Here is a 12,169-nt window from a genome sequence, read left to right on the forward strand (position 1 = left end):
CTGGTTTTTGGAGGGGCCTGTTTGCCAGCCTCTTGCCCCAGGACTATGGCCCCTGGGGGTATTGCCCTTTGGAAACGATTATTTGGGCTTATTGGATTTTGGGACACTTTTTCTGCCCCTTTGAATCCATGGGAAGTTGTGCCTCTTCCCCTCCCCTGTTTCCTGTCCCATTGTTCTCCAGCATAGCGTTGTCCCAGGGACACTGTGAGACCAGTTGGAACTGGCTGCTTTGTCCCTCCTCGGTCTCTCATCAGCCCTTGCTATAGTTTTACCCCATGGCGATTTGACTGTGTTCGTGGGATCTGAGCGCTGTTCGGCTATATTGAGCGCTCAGATCCAAGCTATCTGTGGGGGGGGGGGGGAGGGGAGAGATTATTCATGTGTTTTCCTGTTCGGCGCTTAGGAGTGTTCGGTAGCTGACTTCGTATCTTTGGCGGCGTTAACCCCTTCCATACTCTGGGTGCCATTACACATTATAACCAGTAGATGACAGCATAAACTGAGTTCAGCTGCTCATTCCTATAAACTACCCACTATAATAGATACATTTCGATATATATCTGTATGATTGCTCAAATATTAACAGTGTTAATATATATAATGTACACACAATTTTTTTTTAGAGTAAGATTCATTTCAGGTGGAACTGCAAGTCGTCTGAATTTAGGCTGGCAAGGTGATCAGTCGACTTCTGAGCCGAAATGACCTCTAACCATAGACCACATCGAACATGTTGGGTCATATTGAGATTCTGAATTCCACACGTGGCACAAATAAATAAAAATGCTGATTGAGATAATTGATAGTGGGGAGGAGAGGATTGCTGGATAGGGCTCAGTCACCAAATGTTGATTATATTGACAGCCCAAGTGAGAAGTGACTTACAGAGGGAAAAACAGTACGATCAGTATAATAATCTGTCACGGAACCCCATTCCACCATGGACTATAAAGGTCTATTTTCACTATACTAAAAAAGCCTTCGTTATTTAAATGGTGATTTGTGATAGTGCAATAACTTTTATTCTATATATTTAGGCTCATATATACTATAGTCATTGCGGCCACCCAGTAGTAGTGAGACATTAAATGCCGAGCGTATTATGTGTGTACTTTTTGATTACACAGCCATGTTACAGTGCTGCCGCACTCACGGTGTGTTCCCTATTCAGGATTAATACACTTGCCTCCACGGGGCAGGTGAGCTAAAAACTTTGATGCCTTTTAAATGACGGCACAAATCGATCATGGTGCACAAAAATAACCCGATTGGTGCACTTTCAGCATGGGTAGAACACACGCAAAGGAAGGGGCACTCACAAAATCTCAAACAGCGAGTTTATCCGGAACCCACAACGTTTCAGCCCCAATGAGCACCAGAGACAAACCTTAGAGATGCTGAAATGCTGTAGGTTCCAATACATTTGCTGTTTGGGATTTCATGAGGTCTTGCTGTTGGGTCATCTCTGAATAACAGAAGGCAATGAGACCGTGTTAGGACCTGAAGCGGTGACTAATATATAAATCACTGAGCTAGTTCGCATATTGTGATGGAATATATGATGTGCAAGACTAAGAATAGGGAATTGTTAACTAAGAGTCTCACTTTCTGTGATAAAAAAACATGGCGGTGATATAAAGATATATATTTCCAACTTTCAATACACTTCCATCGCTTGGTCAGGCATGATGCTCAGCAGGTCCATTAAAATACAGAATTGAATTTTTACTGTATCTTAAAGAGGAATTCTCACTTTGCAGAATTGTTAAAAAACTGATCATTTTATCCCATCATTTAAAATGTTTTTATAAAGCTAAAAAAATTTAATTAAAATGTACAAATCCTGACTGCCATATTTAGCTCTAACCTGGGCGCCTCCATCTTGGCTCCCTGTCAATCCTCATTAAAAGCTCCCCCTTTAACATCTAGCAGTCAGCATTGACCGAGGAAGAGAAATCGATCAATGCAATGCGTGCCCTCGCTGTGCCAGGCCTGAACCAGATTGGAATATCAACACAGCAAAAATGTGAACAAAAGAAGACACAAATTAAATAAAAAAAGGTGATTTTCAATGTATTTATTCAGGGGTTATTTGCAGTGGAGTGACCATCGGTATGCGGATCCACCAACTGCTCTGACAGAAGATGTAGAAAGCTAAGACAAGTGTCAGGCTAAGTATTTGCTGAAACCATAAAACATACATTTAGGACGCCATATTGTAGGGTTACAGGTTTTTTTTTTTTTAACTTTTCCTCTATCAATAACATTGCCTGTTATCTGTGATTTATAAATAAAACATTAGTTTGGCTACAAATATAACAAATAAATTAGAACGCCAACTATAAAATTTCAATAAATACTAACAGTGGTTAAAGCATGCCTTTATCATGGTTAGAGAACATCCAAGCCATCAGAACATGGGACGATATTTATTAACGCGCGCCAATGCCGTAGTAATATGGCTCATCTGGGCGATAGCCGTAAGCTGTTGAAGGTCTCACGGGCAAACCTGTCGAATGTTCAAAGCTATCCACACCGATCCTGGAGAGAGAGAGAGAACAGAGAAAATATTATTAATACATTGATCCTAGATTGTAACTCTCAGATCTCAAATTCATCTTCAAACTCAATAGAGAATGGATTCCCCACCAAGTACAATGGAATGAGGAACTCGGAGCTTCTGTCTCTGGAATGCCAGAGATACGATTATGTTCTCTTAAAACAATATGAAGGTTAGCTTCGAGTGCGTACATTTTAAAGTTAATTATTCTTTAACACACTTTGCTAATGCAGTATTAAACTGTACTCTGTGTCAGTATACCACCAGGTAAGGGAGTGTATCGAGAGACATTACAGCATCGGGTAGGGGAGCGTACCGAGTGACATTACAGCATCGGGTAGGGGAGCGTACCGAGTGACATTACAGCGTCGGGTAGGGGAGCGTACCGAGTGACATTACAGCGTCGGGTAGGGGAGCGTACCGAGTGACATTACAGCGTCGGGTAGGGGAGCGTACCGAGTGACATTACAGCATCGGGTAGGGGAGCGTACCGAGTGACATTACAGCATCGGGTAGGGGAGCGTACCGAGTGACATTACAGCATCGGGTAGGGGAGCGTACCGAGTGACATTACAGCATCGGGTAGGGGAGCGTACCGAGTGACATTACAGCATCGGGTAGGGGAGCGTACCGAGTGACATTACAGCATCGGGTAGGGGAGCGTACCGAGTGACATTACAGCATCGGGTAGGGGAGCGTACCGAGTGACATTACAGCATCGGGTAGGGGAGCGTACCGAGTGACATTACAGCATCGGGTAGGGGAGCGTACCGAGTGACATTACAGCATCGGGTAGGGGAGCGTACCGAGTGACATTACAGCATCGGGTAGGGGAGCGTACCGAGTGACATTACAGCATCGGGTAGGGGAGCGTACCGAGTGACATTACAGCATCGGGTAGGGGAGCGTACCGAGTGACATTACAGCATCGGGTAGGGGAGCGTACCGAGTGACATTACAGCATCGGGTAGGGGAGCGTACCGAGTGACATTACAGCATCGGGTAGGGGAGCGTACCGAGTGACATTACAGCATCGGGTAGGGGAGCGTACCGAGTGACATTACAGCATCGGGTAGGGGAGCGTACCGAGTGACATTACAGCATCGGGTAGGGGAGCGTACCGAGTGACATTACAGCATCGGGTAGGGGAGCGTACCCATATTCTCAAACAAAAATAGAACAAATGCTTCGGTTTACATGGAGCTATTATTCATAAATGAAGAACACTATATAGAGTAATTTACATAAATCTAAATTATTTCTTTAAAAGTATTTTTCACATTGCTGAAAATAGGATATAAACATGTATTACCTGAAATATTAGTTTAATATAAACAGCCATTTAACCTCATGCTTTACAATAGAAGGATGAGACTGGGATGTTGTATTACAATTGTCCACTAGATGGAATCCTAGTAACATGTTTCCTCTAATGACTGTCCACATATTCTCCGGAATAGAGTCATTTATCGCGGTAATCTCAATTTCCTAAACTACTGATCTACATACATATGGATAGATTTTTTGCAGAATCTTAATATATACACACACACACACACAATATATTTTTTGTACGTGCCATTTTTGATTGGTAATTAAACTAATTTTCGTCAATAATAAAGTGAATTGTAGGACGGCATGTGCAAAGCGCCAGTCGTACAGCGCTATTACTAAAGCGAATTCCACATCTAAGGCCAGAGTAGCGGAATTTTCCAAGTTTGCTATTTTTACCATAAATTTAAAATACCAGATTTGAATATTTCTTTTTAAGGTTATTTGTATTTGTATAACACTCTCAGATTGTCAGGGTAATTCACTACGGTGAGAATTCAAGGTAAAAATAGCCGAACTGGAAGAATTCTCTATGCCAGCTATACCGTCAGTTCGACTGCTCTGGCCTTAAATGTGAGATTCTCAGATTACACGCTGTGAGTGTATTCTGTAGCTTGGTGTACCAGGTGGTGAAAGATAGAACCATTTACTGAATAACATTATTAGCTAGAAATATTTAAAGCTAGTTTTTTTAGATCCATTTGTAATCGGACGATGGAATGAAATGAAACATCTGCTTAGTAATAGAATACCGGTCACGTTAACGAAAACGCAGACACGACACGAGAGATTTATCAAAGTCATCTGAAAAGGGTTTTATATATGGCTTTTTAATTATACATGTCCTAATTATAACAAAGATACTCATTGCCAGATATTGGAAACAAACATTGGCCCGTTCCCTGCTGGCGTTTAAATGCCAAGTAAATGACTAGCTAAGAATGGAGGCAGGCTTTGATTGGATAGATCAAAGCGATTTGCCCCCATTGGCTAGACCTATTGGATAAGTTCGATGGTAAATTAACCCCTGGACCAATTTTAACATGTAAGAATAAAATAAATAAATCCTAATAGTCACAGAAAATGGCTATCAGAAAATAGATAAGAGGGAGCGAGACACAGAAATAAGTGAAAGCTCCAAAAAAATGGAAAGAGTAGGGTTTCACCAAATCCCAAGGGTGATCACAAGTAGGAAAATACAAATATCCAGGAGCCTGCAGAGTGTAGATGAAAATATACCATAGAATAGTACAATATAAAAATATATACAGAATCTAAATTGTATGAATCACAAAACTTGTAGCCTAATCCATAATAGTGCAAACATAAAGTCCTCAAGGTATCAGAATAATAGTCTATATAAGATTCTTTAGTATTGTGTAGCAGCAAATGGTCCAAAATGTCAATGTGTAAGTCCCAACGTAGAATTTGATCAATAGCGCACAACAGTCTTTATAAATATGTATCATAAACCACCTTTGATCTGCTAAAATAAATAGCAGAATCAGCGGAGGTAATTATGAATTACGGTAATATACTTTCATGACAAAGGAAAGACAAAAAATAATAAATAAAATAAAAATAATCAAATAAAACAAAACAGAAGTAGAGATAGGACTGAGGCTTGTTGGTATTGCAGACTGACAGCCTGATTTTAGGCTCTCATCTAAAAAATCTGGGCTGACCGCCAAACAGATGATTGCAACTGTAGCAAGCAATATAGATGTGCGAGTGATACTGTGTAATTACTGTGATGGTAATTCAGATAAAATCCGGATGAATCCAAAATGACTTGGTAAACCAACCGAAATAAAAGAAAATAATAAAGATTTATTAAACATGTAATATATATCAATACAAAACCCAAATAACTGCTGAGTGTGTACACCAAAATGTGACTCTAAGGGTGAGTGCTAAACGGACCTATAATAATATGTACAAGTAGTCTAAGTGTTGTAAAAACAAAGAATCAGCAAAGATATAACTGGTCCCTATAGCCCTAGATAAAAAACACTCCCGTCAGTAAATAATGATAAAGGACACTGCTCCCACTGGAAGGCTATTCCCGGTATCTACTACCCTTTCTATAATCACAGTTACCTTCCAGTGGGAGCAGTAACAGTGATATAGAAAGGGTAGTAGATACCTGGAATAGCCTTCCAGTGGGAGCAGTAACAGTGATATAGAAAGGGTAGTAGATACCTGGAATAGCCTTCCAGTGGGAGCAGTAACAGTGATATAGAAAGGGTAGTAGATACCTGGATTAACCTTCCAGTGGGAGCAGTAACAGTGATATAGAAAGGGTAGTAGATACCTGGAATAGCCTCCCAGTGGGAGCAGTAACAGTGATATATAAAGGGTAGTAGATATATGGAATAGCCTTCCAGTGGGAGCAGTAAAAGTGATATAGAAAGGGTAGTAGATACTTGGAATAGCCTTCCAGTGGGAGCAGTAACAGTGATATAGAAAGGGTAGTAGATACCTGGAATAGCCTTCCAGTGGGAGCAGTAACAGTGATATAGAAAGGGTAGTAGATACCTGGAATAGCCTTCCAGTGGGAGCAGTAACAGTGATATAGAAAGGGTAGTAGCTACCTGGATTAACCTTCCAGTGGGAGCAGTAACAGTGATATAGAAAGGGTAGTAGATACCTGGAATAGCCTTCCAGTGGGAGCAGTAACAGTGATATAGAAAGGGTAGTAGATACCTGGATTAACCTTCCAGTGGGAGCAGTAACAGTGATATAGAAAGGGTAGTAGATACCTGGAATAGCCTCCCAGTGGGAGCAGTAACAGTGATATATAAAGGGTAGTAGATATATGGAATAGCCTTCCAGTGGGAGCAGTAAAAGTGATATAGAAAGGGTAGTAGATACTTGGAATAGCCTTCCAGTGGGAGCAGTAACAGTGATATAGAAAGGGTAGTAGATACCTGGAATAGCCTTCCAGTGGGAGCAGTAACAGTGATATAGAAAGGGTAGTAGATACCTGGAATAACCTTCCAGTGAGAGCAGTAACAGTGATATAGAAAGGGTAGTAGATACCTGGAATAACCTTCCAGTGGGAGCAGTAACAGTGATATAGAAAGGGTAGTAGATATCTGGAATAGCCTTCCAGTGGGAGCAGTAACAGTGATATAGAAAGGGTAGTAGATACCTGGAATAACCTTCCAGTGGGAGCAGTAACAGCGATATAGAAAGGGTAGTAGACACCTGGTATGGCCTTCCAGTGGGAGCAGTAAAAGTGATATAGAAAGGGTAGTAGATACCTGGAATAACCTTCCAGTGGGAGCAGTAACAGTGATATAGAAAGGGTAGTAGATACCTGGAATAACCTTCCAGTGGGAGCAGTAACAGTGATATAGAAAGGGTAGTAGATACCTGGATTAACCTTCCAGTGGGAGCAGTAACAGCGATATAGAAAGGGTAGTAGATACCTGGAATAGCCTTCCAGTGGGAGCAGTAACGGTGATATAGAAAGGGTAGTAGATACCTGGAATAGCCTTCCAGTGGGAGCAGTAACAGTGATATAGAAAGGGTAGTAGATACCTGGAATAACCTTCCAGTGAGAGCAGTAACAGTGATATAGAAAGGGTAGTAGATACCTGGAATAACCTTCCAGTGGGAGCAGTAACAGTGATATAGAAAGGGTAGTAGATACCTGGAATAGCCTTCCAGTGGGAGCAGTAACAGTGATATAGAAAGGGTAGTAGATACCTGGAATAACCTTCCAGTGGGAGCAGTAACAGCGATATAGAAAGGGTAGTAGATACCTGGAATAGTCTTCCAGTGGGAGCAGTAACAGTGATATAGAAAGGGTAGTAGATACCTGGAATGGCCATCCAGTGGGAGAAGTAACAGTGATATAGAAAGGGTAGTAGATACCTGGAATATGCTTCCAGTGGGAGCAGTAACAGTGTTATAGAAAGGGTAGTAGATACCTGGAATAGCCTTCCAGTGGCGCAGTAACAGTGATATAGAAAGGGTAGTAGATACCTGGAATAGCCTTCCAGTGGGAGCAGTAACAGTGATATAGAAAGGGTAGTAGATACCTGGAATAGCCTTCCAGTGGGAGCAGTAACAGTGATATAGAAAGGGTAGTAGATACCTGGAATAGCCTTCCAGTGGGAGCAGTAACAGTGATATAGAAAGGGTAGTAGATACCTGGAATAGCCTTCCAGTGGGAGCAGTAACAGTGATATAGAAAGGGTAGTAGATACCTGGAATAGCCTTCCAGTGGGAGCAGTAACAGCGATATAGAAAGGGTAGTAGATACCTGGAATAGCCTTCCAGTAAGAGCAGTAACAGAGATATGGAAAGGGTAGTAGATACCTGGAATAGCCTCCCAGTGGGAGCAGTATCTACTACCCTTTCAATATCACGGTTACTGCTCCCACTGGAAGGCTATTCCAGGTATCTACTACCCTTTCTATATCACTGTTACTGCTCCCACTGGAAGGCTATTCCAAGTATCTACTACCCTTTCTATATCACTGTTACTGCTCCCACTGGGAGGCTGTTCCAAGTATCTACTACCCTTTCTATATCACTGTTACTGCTCCCACTGGGAGGCTATTCCAGGTATCTACTGTCCTTTCTATATCACTGTTACTGCTCCCACTGGAAGGTTATTCCAGGTATCTACTACCCTTTCTATATCCCTGTTACTGCTCCCACTGGAAGGCTATTCCATATATCTACTACCCTTTCTATATCACTGTTACTGCTCCCACTGGAAGGCTATTCCGGGTATCTACTACCCTTTCTATGTAACTGTTACTGCTCCCACTGGAAGGCTATTCCAGGTATCTACTACCCTTTCTATATCACGGTTACTGCTCCCACTGGAAGGCTATTCCAGGTATCTACTACCCTTTCTATATCACTGCTCCCACTGGAAGGCTATTCCAGGTATCTACTACCCTTTCTATATCACTGTTCCTGCTCCCACTGGGAGGCTATTCCAGGTATCTACTACCCTTTCTAGATCACTGTTACCGCTCCCACTGGAAGGCTATTCCAGGTATCTACTACCCTTTCTATATCACTGTTACTGCTCCCACTGGAAGGCTATTCCAGGTATCTACTACCCTTTCTATATCACTGTTACTGCTCCCACTGGAAGGCTATTCCATATATCTACTACCCTTTCTATATCACTGTTACTGCTCCCACTGGAAGGCTATTCCAGGTATCTACTACCCTTTCTATAATCACAGTTACCTTGAATAGCCTTCCAGTGGGAGTAGTAACCGTGATATAGAAAGGGTAGTAGACACCTGGTATGGCCTTCCAGTGGGAGCAGTATCTACTACCCTTTCAATATCACGGTTACTGCTCCCACTGGAAGGCTATTCCAGGTATCTACTACCCTCTCTATATCACTGTTACTGCTCCCACTGGAAGGATATTCCAAGTATCTACAAACCTTTCTATATCACGGTTACTGCTCCCACTGGAAGGCTATTCCAGGTGTCTACTACCCTTTCTATATCACTGTTACTGCTCCCACTGGGAGGCTATTCCAAGTATCTACTACCCTTTCTATATCACTGATACTGCTCCCACTGGAAGGCTATTCCAGGTATCTACTACCCTTTCTATATCACTGTTACTGCTCCCACTGGAAGGTTACTCCAGGTATCTACTACCCTTTCTATATCACGGTTACTGCTCCCACTGGAAGGCTATTCCAGGTATCGACTACCCTTTCTATATCACTGTTACTGCTCCCACTGGAAGGCTATTCCAGGTATCTACTACCCTTTCTATATCACTGTTACTGCTCCCACTGGAAGGCTATTCCAGGTATCGACTACCCTTTCTATATCACTGTTACTGCTCCCTCTGGACGGCTATTCCAGGTATCTACTACCCTTTCTATATCACTGTTACTGCTCCCACTGGAAGGCTATTCCAGGTATCTACTACCCTTTCTATATCACTGTTACTGCTCCCACTGGAAGGCTATTCCAGGTATCGACTACCCTTTCTATATCACTGTTACTGCTCCCACTGGAAGGCTATTCCAGGTATCGACTACCCTTTCTATATCACTGCTCCCACTGCAAGGCTATTCCAGGTATCTACTACCCTTTCTATATTACTGTTAATGCTCCCACTGGAAGGCTATTCCAGGTATCTACTACCCTTTCTATATCACTGTTACTGCACCCACTGGAAGGCTATTCCAGATATCTACTACTCTTTCTATGTAACTGTTACTGCTCCCTCCTGGGAGGCTATTCCAAGTATCTACTACCCTTTCTATGCAACTGATACTGCTCCCACTGGAAGGTTATTCAAGGTATCTACTACCCTCTCTATATCACGGTTACTGCTCCCACTGGAAGGATATTCCAGGTATCTACTACCCTTTCTATATCACTTTTACTGCTCCCACTGGAAGGCCATACCAGGTATCTACTACCCTTTCTATAATCACAGTTACCTCGAATAGCCTCCAAGTGGGAGCAGTAACAGTTACATAGAAAGAGTAGTAGATCTCTGGAATAGCCTTCCAGTGGGAGCAGTATCTACTACCCTTTCAATATCACTGTTACTGCTCCCACTGGAAGGCTATTCCAGGTACCTACTACCCTTTCTATATCACTGTTACCGCTCCCACTGGAAGGCTATTCCAGGTATCGACTACCCGTTCTATATCACTGTTACTGCTCCCACAGGAAGGCTAATCCAGGTATCTACTACCCTCTCTATATCACTGTTACTGCTCCCACTGGAAGGCTATTCCAGGTATCTACTACCCTTTCTATATCACTTTTACTGCTCCCACTGGAAGGCCATACCAGGTATCTACTACCCTTTCTATAATCAGTTACCTTGAATAGCCTTCCAGTGGGAGCAGTATCTACTACCCTTTCTATATCACGGTTACTGCTCCCACTGGAAGGCTATTCCAGGTATCTACTACCCTTTCTATATCACGGTTACTGCTCCCAGCGGTATAGCCATTCCAGGTATCTACAACCCTTTCTATATCACTGTTACCGCTCCCACTGGAAGGTTATTCCAGGTATCTACTACCCTTTCTATATCACTGTTACCTTGAATAGCTTCCAGTGGGAGCAGTATCTACTACCCTTTCTATATCACGGTTACTGCTCCCACTGGATGGCCATTCCAGGTATCTACTACCCTTTCTATATCCCTGTTACTGCTCCCACGGGAAGGCTATCCCAGGTATCTACTACCCTTTCTATATCACGGTTACTGCTCCCACTGGAAGGCTATTCCAGGTATCTGCTACCCTTTCTATATCCCTGTTACTGCTCCCACTGGAAGGCTATTCCAGGTATCTACTACCCTTTCTAGAATCACAGTTACCTTGAATAGCCTTCCAGTGGGAGTAGTAACCGTGATATAGAAAGGGTAGTAGACACCTGGTATGGCCTTCCAGTGGGAGCAGTAATTGTGATATAGAAAGGGTAGTAGATACTTGGAATAGCCTCCCAGTGGGAGCAGTAACAGTTACATAGAAAGAGTAGTAGATCTCTGGAATAGCCTTCCAGTGGGAGCAGTATCTACTACCCTTTCAATATCACGGTTACTGCTCCCACTGGAAGGCTATTCCAGGTATCTACTACCCTCTCTATATCACTGTTACTGCTCCCACTGGAAGGCTATTCCAGGTATCTACTACCCTTTCTATATCACGGTTACTGCTCCCACCAGTAGGCTATTCCAGGTATCTACTACCCTCTCTATATCACTGTTACTGCTCCCACTGGAAGGCTATTCCAGGTATCTACTACCCTTTCTATATCACTTTTACTGCTCCCACTGGAAGGCCATACCAGGTATCTACTACCCTTTCTATAATCAGTTACCTTGAATAGCCTTCCAGTGGGAGCAGTATCTACTACCCTTTCTATATCACGGTTACTGCTCCCACTGGAAGGCTATTCCAGGTATCTACTACCCTTTCTATATCACGGTTACTGCTCCCAGCGGTATAGCCATTCCAGGTATCTACAACCCTTTCTATATCACTGTTACCGCTCCCACTGGAAGGTTATTCCAGGTATCTACTACCCTTTCTATATCACTGTTACCTTGAATAGCTTCCAGTGGGAGCAGAATCTACTACCCTTTCTATATCACGGTTACTGCTCCCACGGGAAGGCTATTCCAGGAATCTACTACCCTTTCTATATCACTGTTACTGCTCCCACTGGAAGGCTATTCCAGGTATCTACTACCCTTTCTATATCACTGTTACTGCTCCCACTGGAAGGCTATTCCAGGTATCTACTACCC

General features: G+C 42.7%; 1 protein-coding gene across 2 annotated transcripts in view; it reads right to left on the reverse strand.

Annotated features, from left to right (window-relative positions):
- Positions 1-2,062: 2,062 nt before the first annotated feature.
- Positions 2,063-12,169, reverse strand: part of KIFAP3 (kinesin associated protein 3) — a 115,470-nt gene continuing 105,363 nt past the window's right edge. For both annotated transcript variants that reach the window (XM_063427121.1, XM_063427120.1), the window contains exon 20: positions 2,063-2,541. In XM_063427121.1, the coding sequence (XP_063283191.1) occupies positions 2,433-2,541 (109 nt within the window). In that variant the 3' untranslated portion in view covers positions 2,063-2,432. The remainder of the gene's footprint in view (positions 2,542-12,169) is intronic.

Source organism: Pelobates fuscus, chromosome 7 (assembly GCF_036172605.1).
Source record: "Pelobates fuscus isolate aPelFus1 chromosome 7, aPelFus1.pri, whole genome shotgun sequence".
Taxonomy (NCBI): Eukaryota; Metazoa; Chordata; class Amphibia; order Anura; family Pelobatidae; genus Pelobates; species Pelobates fuscus.